At 48.9% G+C, this 21,227-nt stretch overlaps 1 protein-coding gene across 1 annotated transcript in view; it reads right to left on the bottom strand.

The window, feature by feature from the left end:
- PIWIL2 (piwi like RNA-mediated gene silencing 2) overlaps nt 1-21,227 on the bottom strand; it is a 255,710-nt gene that overhangs the window by 153,992 nt on the left and 80,491 nt on the right. The window contains exons 10-11 of the mRNA XM_040414771.1: nt 16,667-16,747; nt 15,807-15,920 (exon numbers count right to left, since the gene is read on the bottom strand). Coding sequence (XP_040270705.1) covers nt 15,807-15,920; nt 16,667-16,747 — 195 coding nt within the window. The remainder of the gene's footprint in view (nt 1-15,806; nt 15,921-16,666; nt 16,748-21,227) is intronic.

The raw sequence follows: 21,227 nt of genomic DNA, 5'->3' as shown, positions 1-21,227 counted from the left end.
ATATATATAAAAGTTTAAAATCACTGTATACTTCAAAAATAAATACCTAAATAACAATAAATATAAACATCATGGGTATCACTGAAACAGAAAATGCCCATACTATTAAAATATTTTAAAAAATTGCAATTTTTTCATTGCTTCTCTTACCTAAAAAAATAAAATGTGATCAAAAAGTCACGCACACTCTAAAATGGTATCAATAAAAAGTACAAATTATCCCGCAAAAATGAGCCCCTAAACAGCTCAGTAGACATAAGTATAAAAAAAAGTTATAGGGGTCAGAATATGGTGATGTAAAAAAATTATATATTTTTTTTAATCAAAGTTGAAATTAATTTTTACACTAGTTAGACATAAAAAACCTATACATATGGGGTATCGTTGTAATCGTACTGACCCAGGGAATGAAGAACATGAAATATGCCGCAAACGAAATGCCGTGGGAACAAAACCCGTAAAACGGTGGAGGAATTGCGTTTGTTTTTTTTCAATTCCACCCCATTTGGAATTGTTTTACCGCTACATTTTATGCCATAATTAATAGTGGCATTAGAAAGTACAACTTGTCCAGCAAAAAATAAGGCCTCATATAGCTATGTGAACGGATATATAGAAAAGTTATGGCTCAAGGAAAATAGGGAAGAAAAATTAAAACTCAAAAACGGAAGTGAAAGGGTTAAAGGGGGTTGTCCCACAAAAAATATTCTACAGTTTTCAAACCAGCACCTGGATCTGAATACTTTAGCAATTGTATGTAATTAAAAATTTTGTATAGTCACTGAGCTATTCAATAAAATCTATCGGTATAGGGCCACCTGCTGTTTGTTTCGTTTCTTTGACCTGCTCACTGAGAAGGCCGCACATGCTCAGTTTTATCCTTTAACTGCCTCCTGAGCTTTGATAGGGAGATCATAGACACGCCCCCTTTGCTGCAGCAGTAAAGACACACCCCCTGAGCTGTCAGCTTGCTATACATCTAGCAGAGCAATGAATGGGGAGATCTCTGTATTCAAGTGAGGTACAGGACTGGTTCCAGCTTTGTTAGAAAGAGGTTGTCGTGTACTATATGGTGTCGGGATTTCATTTAACCCCTTTAAAACTGAGTCTAAAAAGTTTTATCTTCTTTTCATCAGACCCGAGAAACTCGTTTCTCTTAGTCCTTTAGGCGCCTTTTTTGCAATCTCCAGGAAACTTTCATGTGCCTTTTACTAGGGGCTTCTTTCTGTCCACTCTGCACACAGGATCTTTGGTGATCAGCCAGAGTGACCATTGGGATCTTGGCCAAGAATTATGGAGGCCGCTGTACTCTTAGGAACTTTCAGTGCAGCAGAAATATTTTTCATACCTTCCCTAGATCTGCGCCTCCACACAATCCTCTCTCTGAGCTCTACAGGCAGTTCTTTCCTCCTCATGGCTTGGTTTTTGCTCTAATATGCATTGTTAGCTGTGAGACCTCATACAGACAGGGCTGAATTTACCACAGGCGACTCCAATCAAGGTTTAGAAACAAAGGTGAAAGCACCTGAAAAATTGTGTTTTCACTTTGTCATAGGGTACTGAATGCAGATTTATAGGAAAAAACGTATAACTTTTTTATTTTCATTTTAGCACAAGGAGTAACATAACAAAATGTGAAAACGTGAAAGGGTCTGAGGACTGTCTGAATGCACTTCAGTAACTGCTCCAATTCAGGTTTTCCTGTATTTCAGTGGCACAAGGAGAGTGTTTGCGACCTGTGCACCAAAAACAGGTGAGTTGGCGACTGTTCTTTGATACACTGATTAATAACGCTCTCTGTACAGTGCTGCAGAACACACTGGCACTTTCAGTAATGCCAAGTCAGAAAGACCTAAGCCTTACAAGTAACATAGTTTTTAAGACTGAAAAAAAAAAACCCACATATGTCCAACCAGTTCATCCTGTTCTCCTGCAAAGTTGATCCAGAGGAAGAAGCCAATTTTCCTCACTTTAGGAGAAAAAAAATCCTTCCCAATCAGAATAACCCCCTGGACCCTTCTTCAGAAATCTAGTAACTATAACCTATAATATCATTACACTCCAGAAATACATCCAGGCCCCTCTTGAACTCTTTTAGTGAATTCACCATCACCACCTCCTCAGGCACAGAGTTCCATAGTCTCACTGCTCTTACAGTAAAGAATCCTCTTCTATGTTTGTGTACAAACCTTCTTTCCTCCAGACGCAGAGGATGTCCCCTCGTCACAGTCACAGTCCTGGGGATAAATAGATGGTGGGAGAGATCTCTGTACTGACCACTGGTGCAGGGGTGTCACTAGGTTAAAACATTTGGGGCCTGGACCACGGATGTTTTGTCCCAGGCCCGAATGTACTGTCTGAATGAAAAAACAAGGGTGACTACTGACAATGGCGCACTGCAGGAGCTGAAAGACCTGTGATGATGTCACCATCGTGTGATCAGTGCAGGAGGGGCGGAGCTCAGCTGTAAAGAGGAGAACTAGTGGACAAGACCCTGTGATGACTTCTGTTACAAAAGGGGAAGTGAAGAGATAGATTCAGTGTGAGAGCCAGAGTAATGCTGGGAGTTCTGGTTCTCCTCTCTTACACCACCTCCCTGCTTGGTTGAGGGACTGATGTTATTTACATAGGACTGTATGTTAGGGCTGAAGGCAGAGGAGTGATGTTATTAACATGGCAATGTATGCTGGACGGGCTGAAGGGAGGGGGTGATGTTATTTATGCTACGTGCACATAAACGTGAAAAAATAGACACGTGACAGCAGCTTAAGTAGTGTCCATTTTTATAAACAGCTGCAGTGGCTAATCACGTGGCTGTTTTTTGTTTTTTTTTTAGTTTTTTAACAGCCAGTGAATAGCGGCAGTCAGAACACAGGACATTCCTATTTTTGGCTGTAAAATCAATGGGACGGTTTTTAACGGCCGTTTAGATAGAAGTGCACCCGTGTAATGGCCGATAAAACAGGTACAGTGCAGGAAAAATTACATTTCAGGAGTTAAAATAATTTTAAAAATACTCACCTCATCCAACGCGCGGGGGCACTGACTGCTCATTAGATGAGGCACTGACTCCTCATTAGACGCTCCTAGCGTGATGACATCACACAATCACGTCGGGTCCTGCTGCATCCAGTGAGGAGCGAGTGTACCCGCGCATGAAAGTGGATGAGGTATGTTTTTTTTTTTTGGCAGTCAAAAGAAAATTCTGGGGGCCACTATGAGGGACATTATGGCGAACATTATTAATGGGGCAACTATGGGAAACATTAATGCTAGGGGTCACTATGGGGGACATTACTACTGCTGGGGGCAAGTATGGGGAACATTATTATGCTAGGGGCCACTATGGAGGGCATTACTATTTACAATTGGGGCCATTATGGGGAGTTGGTATAAGCCAATGAAATTCATCCGTTTTTAACAGCCAGATGGTGAGAAAATGGACGCACAAAGGGTTAAAAAACTAGATTTTTGTACTTACCGTAAATTCTGTTTCTCTTCCGTTCATTGGGGGACACAGGCTTGACCATGGGTATAGCTGCTGCTAATAGGAGGCGACACTAAGCACAAAAGTGTGAGCTCCTCCCTCCAGCTATACCCCTCCTACAGGGACTAAGCTAAATCAGTTCACGCATAAGCAGTAGGAGAAGCCAGACAAAAACAGGAAACCAAACTATGTACAAACCTAGAACCACACAGGCCAGAAAAGGCCCGTAAACCAGAGAATGGGTGGGAGCTGTGTCCCCCAATGAACGGAAGAGAAACAGATTTTACGGCAAGTACAAAAATCAAGTTTTCTCAACCGTATCATTGGGGGACACAGGCTTGACCATGGGATGTTACAGAGCAGTCTCGAAGGGTGGGCATAAACAAGAACCCTCCGGCCAATCAGAGACCCCCCATCTGCAAAACTCTACGCCCCAGAGAAGCGTTAGAAGATGCAAAGATGTGTACTCTGTAAAATTTGGGAAAAAAGTGTGCAAAGACGACCAGGTAGCCTCTGCATACCTGAAGGGCCGAAGCCCCCACTGCCCGAGCAGAATGAGCAGCAGTCTGGAAGGGCGGGGACCCGGTCCTTAACGCGGTACGCTTCCACAATGGCCAAACAAATCTATCGGGAAATGGAAGTTTTAGACGCAGCCAGCCCTCGTCTCGGCCCTGCTGAAATCACGAACAGGGAATCCATCCGCCGGAAAGAAGACGTCTGGGACAGATAGATGCGAACGGCTCGCAAATCCAGAGTGTGGAGCAACTGCTCACGAGGATGAGATGGGTCCAGACAAAAAGAAGGGAGAATGATCTCTTCATTGAGATGGAATGCTGACACAACCTTCGGAAAGAAGGACTGAACAGGGCGAAGGACTACTTTGTCCTGATGGAGGATCCGGAAAAGGCGACCGACAGGAAAGAGCAGAGAGTTCCGACACCCTACAGATGGAAGGGATTGCCACCAAAAAGGCCACCTTGTAGGACAGGAAGTGAAGCGACACCTGCTGCAAAGGCTCAAACGGTGAAGACTGGAGAGCGCTGAGCACTAAATTAAGATCCTAAGGATTCAACGGAGGACGGAAAGGGGAAGCAGCATGCGCAACCCCCTGCAGAAAGGTCCAACCGCAGAAAGCAAAGCCAAGATCCACTGAAAAAGAATGGACAGAGCCGAAACTTGCCCTTTGAGGGACCTGAGAGCCAGCCCCAAGTCCATACCCGACTGAAGGAAAGACAGGATTCACGGCAACGAAAAACGAATGGGAGACAGCTGGCGACGCTTGCACTAACTAAAGTAGGACTTTTAGGTTCGGTGGTAGATTCGGGAAGACGACAGCTTCCTGGCACGAATCATGGTCTGGACAACCGAGAAACACAGAGCTCTTAGTACGGCGGCTTCAACAGCCATGCAGTTAAATGTAGCGACCCTAAATTCGGGTGGAAGATCGATCCCTGCGACAAGAGGTCCTCCCAAAGAGTAAGATGCCAGGGTTCGTAGGCGAGGAGGGTGACTAGAGATGCGTGCCACACTCGGCGTGGTCAATCGGGGGCCACGAGAATGACGGGCAGACCTTCAGACCTGATCTTCCGGAGGAGACGCGGAATGAGAGTAAGAGGAGGGAATGCGTAAGGAAACGTGAACTGATTCCACGGAATCACTAGGGCGTCGCATGCCAAGACCACGGGATCCCTGGAACGCACGACGATGGCTAGAAAAACCTGCGGGTAAAGAGCCCATTGAAGAAGTCGGCGATCCATTTGTCGACGCCAGGAATATGAACTGCCGACCGCGCCGGAACATGGCTCTCCGCCAGCTGAGGATCAGAGGTGGTTCCTACCTTGCTGCCGGGCCCCGGGTGCCACCCTGGTGATCGAGAAGCGTCGGATCCGAAGGAAGCGGTTGAGTGCCTTGAGGTCCAGAACGGGATGGAACGTCCCCTCTTTTTTGGGGACCACAAAGAGATTGTTTTCACGGGTTCAACTCCAATCTTGCACAGCAACCAGGACAATCACTCCCTGCCGCAGAAGTGTGTGAATAGCCTGAAAAAAAGAATTTGCGGCAGAGGGAGAGGTCGGAGGAGACGAGCGAAAAAACCGGGACGGAGGGGAGGACCTGAATTTTAGCTTGTAACCCTCTGCGATGACCTCTCTCACCCAAGCATCTGACACGTGAGCCAGCCAAACATGCCGAAACCGATAAAGCCGGCCGCCCACCCGATCGGAGGGCGCCGGAAACTGCACGTCATGCAGAGGAGGTCTGGGGGTTTGAGGACTTGGAGCCCTGTTGATGGGGACACCAGGAAGGGCGCGGTTTGAAGGAAGGCTTGCGCTTCTGATCTGGGGCAGACTTGTTGGTTGGCCACTTGGAGCTGGAAAAACTCAGAAAGGGGCAAAAAAGAGGTTTACGCTTTTTTGACTTGTTGAAATGAACCCTGTCCTGTGGTAAATGAGCACTCTTGCCACCTGTAACATCAGAAATGATCTCGTCCAGGCGGTCGCCAAAAAGTCTGTTGGCGGTAAAGGGGAGAGTAGTCAGGGTCCGTTTTAAAGCATTATCTGCCGCCCAGCAGGAGCCATAGGGTACGGCGAATAGACACCAAAAGGGCTGACGAGCGAGCCATAAGCCTGGCTGCGTCCAGAGAGGCTTCACAAATAAACGCACTGGCATGGCAATATCGGCCAGATCCCCCGAGGAAAGACCCTGACGTAAATTATCTGCCCACTCCCCCATAGCTTTGCTCACCTATGTAGAGTCAAAAACCGGTAGCAGTACTGTGCCCACTGCTTCAAAGGAAGATTTTGTTAAAGATTCAAATTTTTTATCGCTGATATCCGAGAAAGAAGCCCCATCCGCCATCGGCAAAGTGGTATGTTTTACCAAGCGGGATACTGGCGGGTCACCTATAGGTGAGGGCGACCACTTTAGTCAAATCCTCCGAAAATGGATAAAGGACGTCTAAGCGTTTTGGCAAGGCAAAACGTCTATCAGGAAAATTCCACTCCTTGGAAAGAGAGGAATCAAAATCCTGGTGATTGGGAAAACATTTTGGCGAGTGACGGGACCACCTAAAGGAGAAACCAGAGCCGGCCGATCAGGGTGTGGGGTCCTTAACCTGTAAAGTTTCTATAACCGCTGTAATAAGATTGACCACCGTGGAGGACAGTTTTGACAACTGACCTTCAGGAAAACAAAATCCTCATCTGAAAACTTTTCTTCGGAACATCCCTCTTCCATGGAGGACATGTAGGAGTGAGACTGGGAGGTGGCAGAGAGGCAGAGGAATCGGGAGACGCAGACACCCTATTGGGGGAGGATGGTCTGGCCCGTTTAGCGGGGCGGCTGCAATGGGAATGAGCCCCAGTATCACCAGAGCCGGACTGGTCAGAGGACGGCCTTGCTGACAAACGCCCCAGTAATTCCACAATAGCTTTGTTAGTAGTGATGGCCAGTTCGCATTGTTCGCCGACGAACACATGCGATCTGCCATCTTTATTCCCAAGCCCGGCGATGCTGAGGTAAGTCCTTACCTGTGCCTGCGCCGCGAGCCGCTCTGAAACACATGCGGTCACCGGGAACAGGCAGTTCTGCAAACTGGCCATCACTGTTTGTTAGTAAGGGAGACGTCCTGTACTATCCTTGATAGGGAACGCGCCCACTCCGGCTCTACCATAGGCTTGGCAGTAGGGGCGACTGGGTCAGGGGCCGAGCCACTTGACGATGGAACAGAGAAGGCAGAGCAGAGGGGATCAGACTGTCCGGATGGAAACTTTGAGACACACGATGCACAAGCAAAATGGCACACCGAAGTGACAGAGCTTACCCAGCCTGTGTCCCTCAATGCAGCTTGTCCAGAAGTACTTTGCCAGAGTCCCGCCGCAGGTGCATTTAAACACAGGATGTGGGCAGAGGCAGAAAAGAGGCGCCCAGATTCACCCGGGAAACAGCTGAAGGAGCGGGAAGAACTTCATTCCCTGCCCCCAAAATGGAATCGGCCCCTGGCGAAAAACTGCCGGGAAGCACAGGCTCGACTCTCTGCCGTCCCTACAAAGAGGCCTCCGCCCCCCCTCCTTGCGGTAACCACGCTTAACGCTAAAGCCCCGGCTGAACGGAGATGCCGGCCGGGAAAGAAAAGCCGATGTGGGAGTAGGCCGCAGAAAAGCCGGGGCCTCAATTAGGCACATCCCCGATGGAGCCAAGAACCGGAAGTGATGAAAAGGAGAAATTGAGAAAAGGAGATTTTTGTATAACTTACCAGTAAAATCTCTTTCTCGCTCTTCATTGGGGGACATAGAAACCGTGGTATAGAATGTGTCGGCAGATAAGAACCATTTGGCCCATCTAGTCTGCCCAATATACTGAATACTATGGATAGCCCCTGGCCCTATCTTATATGAAGGATGGCCTTATGCCTATCCCATGCATGCTTAAACTCCTTCACTGTATTTGCAGCTACCACTTCTGCAGGAAGGCTATTCCATGCATCCACTACTCTCTCAGTAAAATAATACTTCCTGATATTACTTTTAAACCTTTGCCTCTCTAATTTAAAACTATGTCCTCTTGTAGCAGTTTTTCTTCTTTTAAATATTCTCTCCTCTTTTACCTTGTTGATTCCCTTTATGTATTTAAAAGTCTCTATCATATCCCCTCTGTCTCGTCTTTCTTCCAAGCTATACATGTTAAGGTCCTTTAATCTTTCCTGGTAAGTTTTATCCTGCAATCCATGTACCAGTTTAGTAGCTCTTCTCTGAACTCTCTCCAAAGTATCAATATCCTTCTGGAGATATGGTCTCCAGTACTGAGCACAAAACTCCAAATGAGGTCTCACTAGTGCTCTGTAGAGCGGCATGAGCACCTCCCTCTTTCTACTAGTAATGCCTCTCCCTATACACCCAAGCATTCTGCTAGCATTTCCTGCTGCTCTATGACATTGTCTGCCTACCTTTAAGTCTTCTGAAATAATGACCCCTAAATCCCTTTCCTCAGATACTGAGGTTAGGACTGTATCACTGATTTTATATTCTGCTCTTGGGTTTTTACGCCCCAGGTGCATTATTTTGCACTTAGCTATGTCCTCTAGGAGGCGTTGACACTAGATAAAGCTGTTAGCTCCTCCCCTGGCAGCTATACCCCCTCCAGCCTGGAGAGAGAGCTTCAGTTTGTGAGAAGCAGTAGGAGAAGCAAGTAAACCAACGAAAAAACATGGAACACCAACCATGCCAAAAGACCCAACAGGGTACTAACTAGCAACTGCCACACTGTGGTCGAACGACAATACTGGGTGGGTGCTGTGTCCCCCAATGAAGAGCGAGAAAGAGATTTTACTGGTAAGTTATATAAAAATCTCCTTTTCTCGCCCATATTCATTGGGGGAAATAAACCGTGGGACGTTCAGGAGCAGTCCACGGGGAGGGAAAAAACCACAGACCCATGGAAGCAAGCGTCCCTGCTGGTATCTAAGAAACTGCCGCCTGCAAGACCTTGCGGGCTAAGCAGCGGCCGTCGATGCATAAGAATGCACCTGGAAAAACTTTGCGAATGTGTGTAAGGAGGACCGGTAGCCGCGTTACACAACTGCGCAGCCGAGACGCGATGCCTCAGAGCCCAAGAGTCCACCGCTCAATGGAGCGAGCCGTGATACCCAAGGGCGGAACCCCACACCGGTGCGGAAGGGACAGCATTTGCAGACCGAATCCATCGTGCAATTGCCACTTCTGAGCCCGCCAATCCTTTACGTGGAAACTCTGGATGACAAAGGAGGGGTTCCGTACGCCGGAAGGGACTGGAGGCTGCCAATAATGATCAGAGCCCTGACGTCAATGACGCAACTCCCTTCCCTAGGGAGTGAAGGAGAGGGAGAGTGAAGGAAGGAATTTCTACTTTGATGTGGAAGACCGAGACCACCTTCGGGAGAAAAAGGGAATGGGCCGGAGAACCGCCTTACCCTTGCGAAGACCCAGGAAGGTTCTCTGCAAGAGAGCATCCCCAACTCGAACACCCGTCTGATGGATGTGAGAGCCACAAGAAAAAAACACCTTCTAGGACAGGAGCCAGAGAGATATCTCCCCAAGGGCTCAAAGGGAGAAGACTGGAACGGTGAGAGAACTATATTCAGATCCCAAGGCGGTAAAGGACGGTACGGAGGAACCGTATGTGCCACTCCCTGAAGGAAATTTTCCATGAGCACCAGACGCTGGAAACTGCCCCAGGATAGAAGCGCCAACACCTGACCCATCAAGAAAACTAAGGGCTAAACGAAGGTCCAACCCCGATTGTAGAAAGGATAGGACCGTGGAGAGAGAAAAAACGGAGTGAGGGAATGTCCCGGCTTTCATAGAAGCCCAGGAGGACCGCCAGGTCCTATAATAGATCCTGGGTGGTGCAGGCGTCCCGGCCTGAATCATAGTGCGGATGATGTCCGACGAAAAAACTTCCTCCACCTCAGGATGACAGTTTTAATAGCCATGCCGTCAACCAAGACCCTTAATGCCAATGCAAGACCGGACCCTGAAAGAAGGTCGTCTCTGAGTGGCAGTAACTAGGGACATCTCCTGGAAGGAGAACGAGGTCGGCGTACCACGCGCGACGGGGCCAATCCGGAGCGACTAGGATTTGTCGGAATACCCTCCATCTGATCCACCGGTAGGAGAGAAGAAACATGTAAGGAGGGAGAACTCCCGCCAAGGAGATGTCAGGGCATCCATGTCGTATGCTTCCGGAGCTCCTGCTCGGGAGAGAAGGTGGGGAGCTTTCGTGTAGATGCCGTTAGCACACCCACACCCATGGAAGGAGTCCCCATAGAAGGAGGGATGTGGAGGGCGCCACAGCCCACCAGTCGGGACCAGAGCGTGTCTGGAATGGAAGGCCACCAAAAGAATACCACGTGCAATGCAGATGAGGGAAGGTAGTAACATAGGAACTACCAAGGCATGCAGGGTGTCAGAACCATGATCCAGACGAGGAAAAGGACAGGGGAAGAATAGGCTAGTCCAAGCCCATTTCGCGTCTGAGACTGGCGCTATACAGAAGTAGCCAAGGATTAAGTGGCTGCGCAAAAAACTCTGCCTGAGGAGGAAGCCAGGCAAGGGGGGGTCACACTGTATTGCTAGCCCCATACCCCAGCAGAAGAGGGGGCCACCCGCAAAGGCCACCGAACCTAGTGCTAGAAGAGTCCATCACCTGACGAAAGAGCTGAACAGACAGAACCCAAGTATGTAGTGGTAACACAATACCGCTCCCACAGTAGTAGCCAGCGCTTGCCCCTTCAGCGCAAAAACTGAGAGGGAGGGCTGAGACTATGCGTAGAAGCCACGTACCATACTGCCCCAGGTTAAGTAGAAAAACCTTAAAAACTCTACCTGGAACGGCGCTGAACAGAAGCAACTGCCACGCTGGCGCCAGGGTAGGGCCCCCACCTGAGGGGATGTCCCACTGCAGCGACCACGAACTCGAGAATTAGCGAAAGGCTGCACCTGTGGAGGACAACATGCTGTAGCTGCTACCAAAGTGCCAGCATAACCACTTTCCCAGAGGAGGAGAAGTGGTGGATAGAGAATACAGTCAGTGAAGCACTCGACTCGTTGGAACGTACTCGCCATATATGTGCAATGGTGTATGCAGTACTACTGATGCGGACAATATCATGACCGACTGGAACAATGGAGGCCCATGGAGATGGGAGTCTCTAGGACACAAGTGATGCTAGTAAACCCCCTGAGAAGACAGAGGAGTTATAATCATGGCCAAAACCAGTACCAAAAAGAACACACTGAGCATAGCCACCGTATCCACTGGCGGCACTCATATAGCACTATAGTAAGAGTACCGGGCACCGTCGAGTACCGTCTGTTGAATTGCAGTATCTGAAGATGTTAAGATATTCCCCCGCTAGTGGATTACTTGCGAAAGGGGGTAAGGCAGGCAGGAAGCACAGTGATGAAGCCAGTGGTAGGGAAAATACCCCACCTAAGAAGGGGGGTTAATGCCCACTGTGAAAACTAGTGCATATGGCGAGTCCTGTACCCAGTGGGAGTGCAATTAGCACCTAAGTAAGGGGGTAATGCATACAGCACACCTTGTAACCAGTGATAATGTCATTCCGCCACCTATGGAAGGAGCTAATGAATATGGCAGGTACTGAACCAAATGGAGATGCAATTCCGCCACCAACAGAAGGGGGAATGCATACGTCCAGCACTGAAATCAGTGTTCTTGTACTTAGTCCACCTATGGCAGGGGACAATGTATAAGGTCAGTACTGTATCCCAAGTAGTGCAATTACTCCGCCAAGGAAGTGAGTAATGCCTACGACAAGTGCTGCTGGCCACCGTAGACGCAATCTTAGGAGATTGCTTCGGATTCATGTCAGGGTCTGAATCAGTGATCCCCCCCCCCGCCCTCGGACAGACCCGCTCCTGTGAGAGAGGGTGCGCCCGAGTGTGACCCGGGGAGGAAGGGAGGGGGTGTGGAGATATCTGAGGAGAAGATGACCTGCTGTGGTCCGCTAGCGCGCAGGTCTACCCTTCAGAATATCACCCTGGCAGTTCCGGACAGCGGAGGTGGGGACTTATCTACCAAACGACCCATGGAGTGGAATGGGAATTCTAGAGGTCTGTCCACTGTATCGCGCAGGCGGTGCATTATTAATCCAGCTACTCCGGAAGGTGGATCGCACAGGTGGAGAATTATCAACCAAACGACCCGGGAGGGTGGATTGGGAGGACACAGGTCCCTAATTGAACGGCGCCGGCGGAGAATATCAACCAAACGACCACAGAGGGTGGACTGGGAGTTCCAGCAGGCCCCCACTGGATTGCGTAAGTGGGGAATTATCAACCAAAACGACCCAGGAGGGTGGATTGGGGATGTCAGAGGTCCTGTATTGAATGTGCTGGGGGAGAATTATCAACCAAACGACCCCGGAGGGTGGATTAGGAATTCCAGGGGCTCTCCACTATATTGCGGAGGTGGAGAATTATCAAACGGCCCCAGAGGACGGATTGGAAATCCTGCAGAGGTACTTCACTGAATTGCGCAGGTGGAAATTATCAACCAAACAGCCCGGGAGGGCGGATTGGCAAAACTTCAGCTGTCCTCCACGGATCTGCGAAGGTGGAGAATTATCAACCAAACGACCCAGAGGGTGGATTGGGAATACTTCAGCTGTCCTCCACGGATATGCGAAGGTGAAGAATTATCAACCAAACGGCCCCGGAGGGCGGATTGGGAACTATGAAAGGTCCTCCTTGTCAGATATGACACGGGCCCAGCGTGATACCACCAGACAGGGTGGTCCTGCAGTAGAGAGGGCAGAGGAGGGGGACCCGTATGGCGCACATCTGTTTTATTTATTTATTTTTTAAAACCAAGGTGCCGGCCTCAAGTGCACCAGAGGCAGGAAGGGGTTAAGTTTTTCCCCCATTACAAAACCTGCACTAGAGCAGATCCCCAGATATGCCCGCCTAGAGGTGACCGCAGAAAGGGTTAAGGCCAGTTGAGGACCAGGGGCAGAGCTCAGCATGTTTCTGTGGGAGGGGGAGTGTGGCGGGAATAATTCGCGCCAGAGAGGCCCAATGGTAGCCCTGCATCGGCCGGCCACATGAACAGAGCAGCGGCGAATGCACCCCGCGGGCCGGGCGGACGCCAGTGCAGGCCGGGCTAAGAATATCGCGGCTGGAGCACTGATGCGGTGCCGGCCGAATGTATGCAATTAACCCCCTCCGGAGCGGCGAGGACGGCGTCCGCTCCCGAAGGGGGTGGTAATGAGGTAGGTGCCGCAATAGTGAACGGCGCCGGCCCCTTCAGTATGACTTCCTCCACCTTAGGATTACTGTCGGGGAGCGGGAGCCTCCTGCGCTCCCCTCTCTGCATGTGCGCTCCGGACCGCGGTATTAACCTCCCCTGTGCCGATGTCCCTGCTTGGAGACAACAAGAGGGGGAGTGAAGGGAATGACAAGAGGGGTGCTGGTGGCTTGATTGAAGCTGGAATTGACCTCAGGGGAGCTGGAGATGTCACCTGGAAATGGCCTCAGGAGAGCTGGAAATGGCCTGAGGGGAGCTGGAGATGTCACCAGGGGAGCTGGAGATGTCACCAGGGGAGCTGGAGATGTCACCAGGGGAGCTGGAGATGTCACCAGGGGAGCTGGAGATGTCACCAGGGGAGCTGGAGATGTCACCAGGGGAGCTGGAGATGTCACCAGGGGAGCTGGAGATGTCACCAGGGGAGCTGGAGATGTCACCAGGGGAGCTGAAGATGTCACCAGGGGAGCTGGAGATGTCACCAGGGGAGCTGGAGATGTCACCAGGGGAGCTGAAGATGTCACCAGGGGAGCTGAAGATGTCACCAGGGGAGCTGGAGATGGCCTCAGGGCATGAAAACCATTACCAAGAGTGAGGGAGGGCCAGGAGTGTTAACATACTCACCTAGTACTCACCTCTCTTCTCTTTCCTGCCGCCATCTTCACCCCTCCTCTGGTCCAGCAGGGTCACCCCTTCAGCTACTGGCACCGTAGTGGCAGGACGCTGGAAAAGGGGGGCTTGGATGGGGGACCCCTTGGCTGGCGGGATGCAGGGGAGCGAGGCTGCCCTGGTCCACCTTGTCTTCTGTGGGGGAGGCAGCAGTGCGGGTGACCGGCACTGGCGCAACTCGACCCCGGGAGAACAGGGAGGTGAGGCGTTCACTGTTTTCCCATCTGAAAAGAAGGAAAAAAATTAACTAAAATAAAAAATCTTCAGGAGATCCCTGCAGAGCAGGGAGGTCTTGCCTCCTATTGACACTAGAAAAAACTGAAGCTCTCTCTCGAGGCTGGAGGGGGTATAGCTGCCAGGGGAGGAGCTAACAGCTTTTACTAGTGTCAACGCCTCCTAGAGGACATAGCTATACCCACGGTTTCTGTGTCCCCCAATGAATATGGGCGAGAAATGGCCCCTTAGTATAGAGTGCATTGCGCACCGGAGGCTTCTTCAATGATGTTTTGTACATAGGGCTGTATGTTGGAGGGGGCTGAAGGCAGGGGATTGATGTTATTTACATGGGACTGTAAGTTGGAATGGTTGGGGCATTAGAATTTCTGAGGGCACTACAGGGAGAATTATAACTATAGGGGACACTGCAGGGGGCATTATAAATACTAGGGACATTATAGAGGTCCTGATTGCTAGAGGGGGCTCTATAGGAGTGCTTATACATTGGGGTCTGTAGAGCGCTTTATTACCACTGGGGGAACAGTAGGGGGGCACTACTAGGGCCTTTGTGGGAGCAGTATTAATACTGGAGGGCACTTCTACTAATGGGTCATTCTTGGGGGCACTGTAGGGGGCAGTATCACTAAAGAGGACATTCTATAAGGTAATTACTATTGGTGGGACTGGGAGGAGAACTTACTATGGGGGGGGGGGCACTAATTTTTTTTCAGGATAGTATTTGGGGGTATTGGGGAGCACAGCGAGCAGCAGGATAACACTTTAGGGACTACAGGTTGGGGGATGATGATAGAAATGTGAGGAAGCTTACACTCTGCAGGGATGAGGCGCAGCTGGAAGAAGTTGTCCATACTGAATGGAGATGATGAGAGAGAAGATGTACATCAGAGGAGACGTCCCCTGGGAGGCCCTGGAGGTGAGAGGTAGGTGCTGATGTATAGTCCTGTATGTTTGATAGTGTCTATGCAGCAAGTAAAATGTCTTTAGTGCTAGTGTGGGCAGGTAGGTCATTGACAGGGGCCATATGCATTGGGGCTTGAGCCCCGGATCTTTTGAGACCCTAGCAACGCCCCTTCCCTGATATATATACCGTACATGGTTATTAGATCTCCCTCAGTCTTCTTTTTTCTAAACTGAATAACCCTAATTTTAATAATCTTTCTGGGTCCTGTAGTCCACCCATTCCAATGATTACTTTAGTTGCCCTCCTCTGAACCCTCTCCAGCTCTGGTATGTCTGCCTTGTTCACAGGAGCCCAGAACTGTACACAGTACTCCATGTGTGGTCTGACTAGTGATTTGTTAAGTGGCAGGACTATGTTCTCATCACGGGCATATATGCCCCTTTTGATGCAACCCATAATTTTATTGTCCTCGGCAGCAGCTGCCTGACACTAGTTTTTACAGTTAAATTTACTGTCAACTTAGATACCTAAGATCTTTTCCATGTCAGTGTTACCCAGTGTTTTACCATTTAGTATGTACGGGTGACTTGCAGATAATTAAAATACAGTATTGCTTCAGAGACTCTAGGAGTGGAGGCCTTATCAGCCTGTAAATACATACCAGGACATTTAGTCCTATAATAAGTGATACATAACTGTATGAAGAGAACTTACATGATGTCCAGCACAGAATCATTCCGAATAACCTTGTGGGTGACATCGGCTAGAAGAAACAGGCCTCCGTCTGTTCTGCGTATACTGGCGGCATATCCTGGCCACACCTGCAATCTAAGACACACAGCACGTTACAGCAGTTCAGCCTTAGGGCATGGTTAGGCACTATGGATGGCATACATGTGATATCCTTTACCAGTCTCTCACTACTAAGCCACTGTGAAAAATTACTGCAGCTTCCATTACTCTGCATGGCAAATGCTCGGCTTTACTGCTGGGATCAACTTGAGCTCTAGGAAATAGTTTTTTCAACTTGTAAATGCAACCCTGGCAGGATACACCACAGGTCAAGGACGAAAACAGAATAAACTGCCAATGGATCGCATTATGTGTTGGGGAGAAACTCTGTCAACGAATAGCTGATAAAGGGTTTGTCCCATCTTGTCTGTATTATGTATGTATACCCCTTTTCATATACAGCGCTATGGAAAGAATAGTGCTTTAATAATAAATAATAATCTTGGATGTTGGAGGCATATCACTAGGATAGAACAGAGCCCACAAAGTGACAGGAATGCTAAAAATAGCTGAGCGCTTGCTCGGTTATTTCCATAAGCCCCACAGAAAAGTGAACAAAGTGGGGGCGACACTTGCGCGCTGCACTTCTATTCATTTCTATTGGAATTCCAAAAGTAGCTGAGTGTGGTGCGCCTTCCGTCACTTTGCGGGCTCCGGTCTAAGCATAGCCACGGGTTCAAGAGGTGGGACCCGCACCTATCAGACATTTGGGGAATATCCTAGCGATATGCCCCAAATGTCCAAGATAGGACAACCCCTTTTAATCTAGAGCAACAGCTTACCTGTACTGCGGCAGCACTGTGGCACTTGTGGGGTCATAGAAATCTCTACCAACCAGCTTCATATCCAGAATTTTCATTACTCTAGAAAAGAATGCACACTTATTATCCAAATAAAAACAGTAAAACAAAGAGAATAGAACAATATTCTCCCCATGTATGTCTTATTTATAAACCCTAATACACTACAGCCAGGGGTGTAGCTATAGGGGGTGCAAAAGTAGCAGTCACTACCGGGCCCAGGAGCTTGAGGGGGCCCAAAGACCCTTGAGCCGCATAAGAAGACACCGGTATTATAGAAAAGAAAGTGCATGCTGGGAGGGTTCTGTTCTACATTTTGCACTGGGACCAGAATCTTCAAGAGGGAAGGGGTTAGGTCAAGAATTTGGATTTGGTAAGGGGTAGGGGGGGGGGGGTTTCAATTTTTGCCTCAGGCAGCAGGAAGGCTATTTGCTCCCTGCCCCAAAGCAATGAGGGAAGGAGGGCCCAAGCTGAACTCTTGCACCAGGGCCCATGAGCCTTTAGCTACGCCCCTGAGTACAGCCCCAAATAGTGTGGTATTCTGAATGCTAAAAAATGACCTCAACAGCAGCCTCACAGAGATGAAGCCTACCACGACGGCATCAACACACAAGTCAAAAGTGGGGCTTTATAACTTGTGTGTGTACAGGAACAATAAAAATCATTCGCCCTAAAGAAATAAAATGCAGCAGCCTTGTTAAAGAGGAGCGTTCCCTCCTCTCCTGACATGCCTGTTTTAGTAACTACCTGCATTTACTATGTAATAATAAATAAGGAGCATATATTCTTATGACTCTATATTGTACAGTTCCTCTTATAATTCCTACTAAATGTTATGAATTGCCAGCAGTCTGCAATGAAGGTCCAGCTGGGTGGTACCAGTTGAGGAGGTGTCCCTGCATAGTTTGACACTGGCGGAACTGTTTGGATAGTGTCAGACTGTGCAGGAATAAGCCCCCCACCAAACTGGTAAACCTTGATTGCAAACTACTAGAAATTCATTCAGAACTTCTAGCAGGAATAATAAGGGGATTAACACAACACAGACTCATAAGAACAGATGATCCAGGATTGTTTTTTTAGGAGTAATACAAGCAGTTCACCAGGATATTGTCATGCATTAAACGAGGCATGGACTCGCGGGGCAGGGATGTAATATTACCACTTTACAAAGCGTTGGTGCGGCCTCATCTAGAATATGCAGTCTAGTTCTGGGCACCAGTCCATAGAAAGGACGCACTGCAGCTGGAAAAAGTACAGAGGAGAGCGACTAAACTGATAAGGGGAAATGGAGGGTCTTAGTTATGAAGAAAGCTGAAAAGAATTGAATTTATTTAGTCTTGAGAAGAGAAGTCTAAAGGGGGACATGATTAGCCTATACAAGTATATGAATGGGCCATACAAAAAAAATATGGTAAAAAGCAGTTCCATGTAAAATGCCCTCAAAAGACAAGGGGGCACTGCCTCCGACTGGAGAAGAAAAAGTTCAGTCTCCAGAAGCGTCAAAGCTTCTTTACTGTAAGAACTGTGAATCTGTGGAATAGACTTCCTCAGGACGTGATCACAGCAGGAACAGTGGACAGTTTTAAAAAGGGTCTAGACGAATTCTTAAAAGAAAACAACATTAATGCTTATGAAAACGTGTAGAAATCTGAGTCTCACTTCCTTCTGGGATTCGCGTCCCCGCCTATCCCCTGGTTGAACTTGATGGACTTAGGTCTTTTTTCAACCGTATCAACTATGTAACTAGTTACTAGGTTCCATTGAGAGGACCGAAACATCGCACCTGGTGTAATAAACACATCAACTGTTTTTTGGAAGTGCCGAGGCATTTCTTATTTTTATAGTCACTAAAGTAGATAGTCAGGTCCATAAATATTGGGACATCAACACAATTGTAACATTTTTGGCTCTATACACCACCACAATGGATTTGAAATGAAACATGTGCTTTAACTGCAGACTGTCAGCTTTAATTTGAGGGTATTTACATCCAAATCAGGTGAACGGTGTAGGAATTACAACAGTTTGCATATGTGCCTCCCACTTGTTAAGGGACCAAAGGTAATGGGACAGAATAATCATCATAAATCAAACTTTCACTTTTTAACCGCCTCCGGACCGCCGAACGCAGCGACGCGTCCTGGAGGCGGACGATTCATTCCTCCTGGACGCATATACGCGTCCTCTCGCGAGACGCAAGATTTCGGTCAGAGCCGGCCCGCGAATGCGCATCGCGGGCCGGCAAAAGTTCAAGGAGTATTTTGTCAGCAACCTGCCAGCCAATGATCGTTGCTGGCAGGTTGCTGATTTTAAAAAAAATCTAATCAGAAGCCATCTAACACCTTATATTTATAAATATAAGGTGTTAAATGGCTTCTCTGCTCCTCTGCTGGTCCTTTTGGTCGGTTGGTTCCAGCAGAGGAGCAGACATCACTGTGAGTACCCACCAACACCACACTTAGCCCCCAGATCACCCTCCATCACCCCAATTAACCCCTTGATCGCCCCCTGTCAATCACCTAGTGAAAGGGAAAAAAGTGATCAGTGTAAACTGTCACTTTTTTTTTTTCACTGGTATTGACTGGTTTTAGGATAGTTTAGGTCCCTTGGTTAGGTAGTTAGCGTCAGTTAGCGCCCAGCCCACCGCACCGCAGTCACTTATTCGCTGATTAGCGTATCGCTAATCAGCATTTGTACTTTTATAGTATCTGTAAGTGATCAAAACTGATCACGGTCAGATCTATAATAGTATTAGTGTCACCTTAGCTCGCCCTCCACCCAAAACGCAGTGTTTGCCCGATCAAGCCTGATCGGTCGCCCACACGTGCGTTCACCCACGCCCGCCCTACCGCAGTGACAAAAAAATATTTTTTTTTATCACTGCACAATCACTTTACAAGCGCTGCGGCGATAAAAAAATCAGCTTTGATATTTTTTTATCAATCGCAGCGGCCTCCGGTACTTCGCTAGCCTCCCATTTGTAAGACAGGCTTGCTTTTTTTCTTGGGTAGTCTCAGGGAATACCCCTAAATTTAGTAGTCCAAATGTCAAACAGGGGGTATTCTTCTGAAGAGGCCTACAGGATTCTGACCCAGTCGGATGAGGAATGGGAACCCTCATCTGACGAATCTAGCGGGTCAGAATATGAACCTGTAGAAAGCAGTGGCAGTCTGACCCAAAGTTCGGACGAGAAGGTTGAGGTCCCTGATGGCACCAAGCGTCCCCGGCCCCGTGTCGCTAGACCACAGGTTGTGCAGGATCCGTTTCAAGGGCAGCAGAGTGGGGCTGGCGCTGTAGGATTACGTGGTGAGGCATACACCAGCAGCGCAGCCCATCCTGGACCTAGTACCAGCACTGCCGTACAACATGGTGAAGTGGCGAGCACCAGAAGGGCAGTTGAAGCTGGTACGGTAGCACGTGCAGTAGTTACCCCGTCGCAGCCACCACAAAGACAGGCCGGTAGAGCCCCTAGAGTCCATGAGGTGCTGGCAAACCCTGATTGGCAGTCCCCAACTTCAGCCGCACCTGTAGTTCCCCCTTTCACCGCCCAGTCTGGAGTTCGGGTTGAGACAGCTCAGATCGGTTCGGCACTGGGATTTTTTGAGCTGTTCTTGACTGCGGAGCTCTTGGACTTATTCGTGGCAGAAACAAATCGGAATGCCACTCAATTTATAGCCGCCAACCCGGGAAGCTTTTATGCCCAGCCTTTCCGGTGGAAACCAGTCCAAGTTTCCGAAATTAAAATTTTTCTGGGCCTTCTCCTGAACATGGGTCTAACCAAAAAGCATGAATTGCGGTCATATTGGTCCACGGACCCAATTCATCACATGCCCATGTTCTCTGCTGCTATGTCCAGGACACGTTTTGAGACCATGCTGCGTTTCCTGCACTTTAGCGACAACAGCACCTCCTGTCCCAGAGGCCACCCAGCTTTTGACCGGCTCCATAAAATTCGGCCCCTCATAGACCACTTCAACCAGAAATTTGCAGATTTGACCCCTGAGCAAAACATCTGCGAAGACGAGTCGCTTATACATTTTACCGGGCGCCTTGGCTTCAAACAATACATTCCAAGCAAGTGCGCCCGGTATGGGGTCAAATTGTATAAGCTCTGTGAAAGGGCCACAGGCTATACCCACAAATTTCGGATCTATGAGGGAAAAGATCAGACCCTGGAGCCGGTCGGTTGCCCTGACTACCTGGGGAGCAGTGGGAAGACAGTCTGGGACTTGGTGTCACCCTTATTTGGCAAGGGGTACCATCTTTATGTGGACAATTTTTACACAAGTGTGCCCCTCTTCAGGCATTTGTTCCTAGAACAGATTGGCTGCTGTGGCACCGTGTGACCTAGTCGCCGGGGCTTCCCCCAACGGCTCGTTACCACCCGTCTTGCAAGGGGGAGAGGGCTGCCTTGTGTAACGAAGAACTGCTCGCGGTGAAATGGAGAGACAAGCGTGACGTTTACATGCTCTCCTCCATTCACGCAGACACGACAATACAAATTGAACGGGCAACCCGTGTCATTGAAAAGCCCCTCTCA

Source organism: Bufo bufo, chromosome 1, assembly GCF_905171765.1.
Source record: "Bufo bufo chromosome 1, aBufBuf1.1, whole genome shotgun sequence".
In the NCBI taxonomy this organism is placed as follows: domain Eukaryota; kingdom Metazoa; phylum Chordata; class Amphibia; order Anura; family Bufonidae; genus Bufo; species Bufo bufo.
This window is presented reverse-complemented; position numbering and strand designations above follow the sequence as displayed.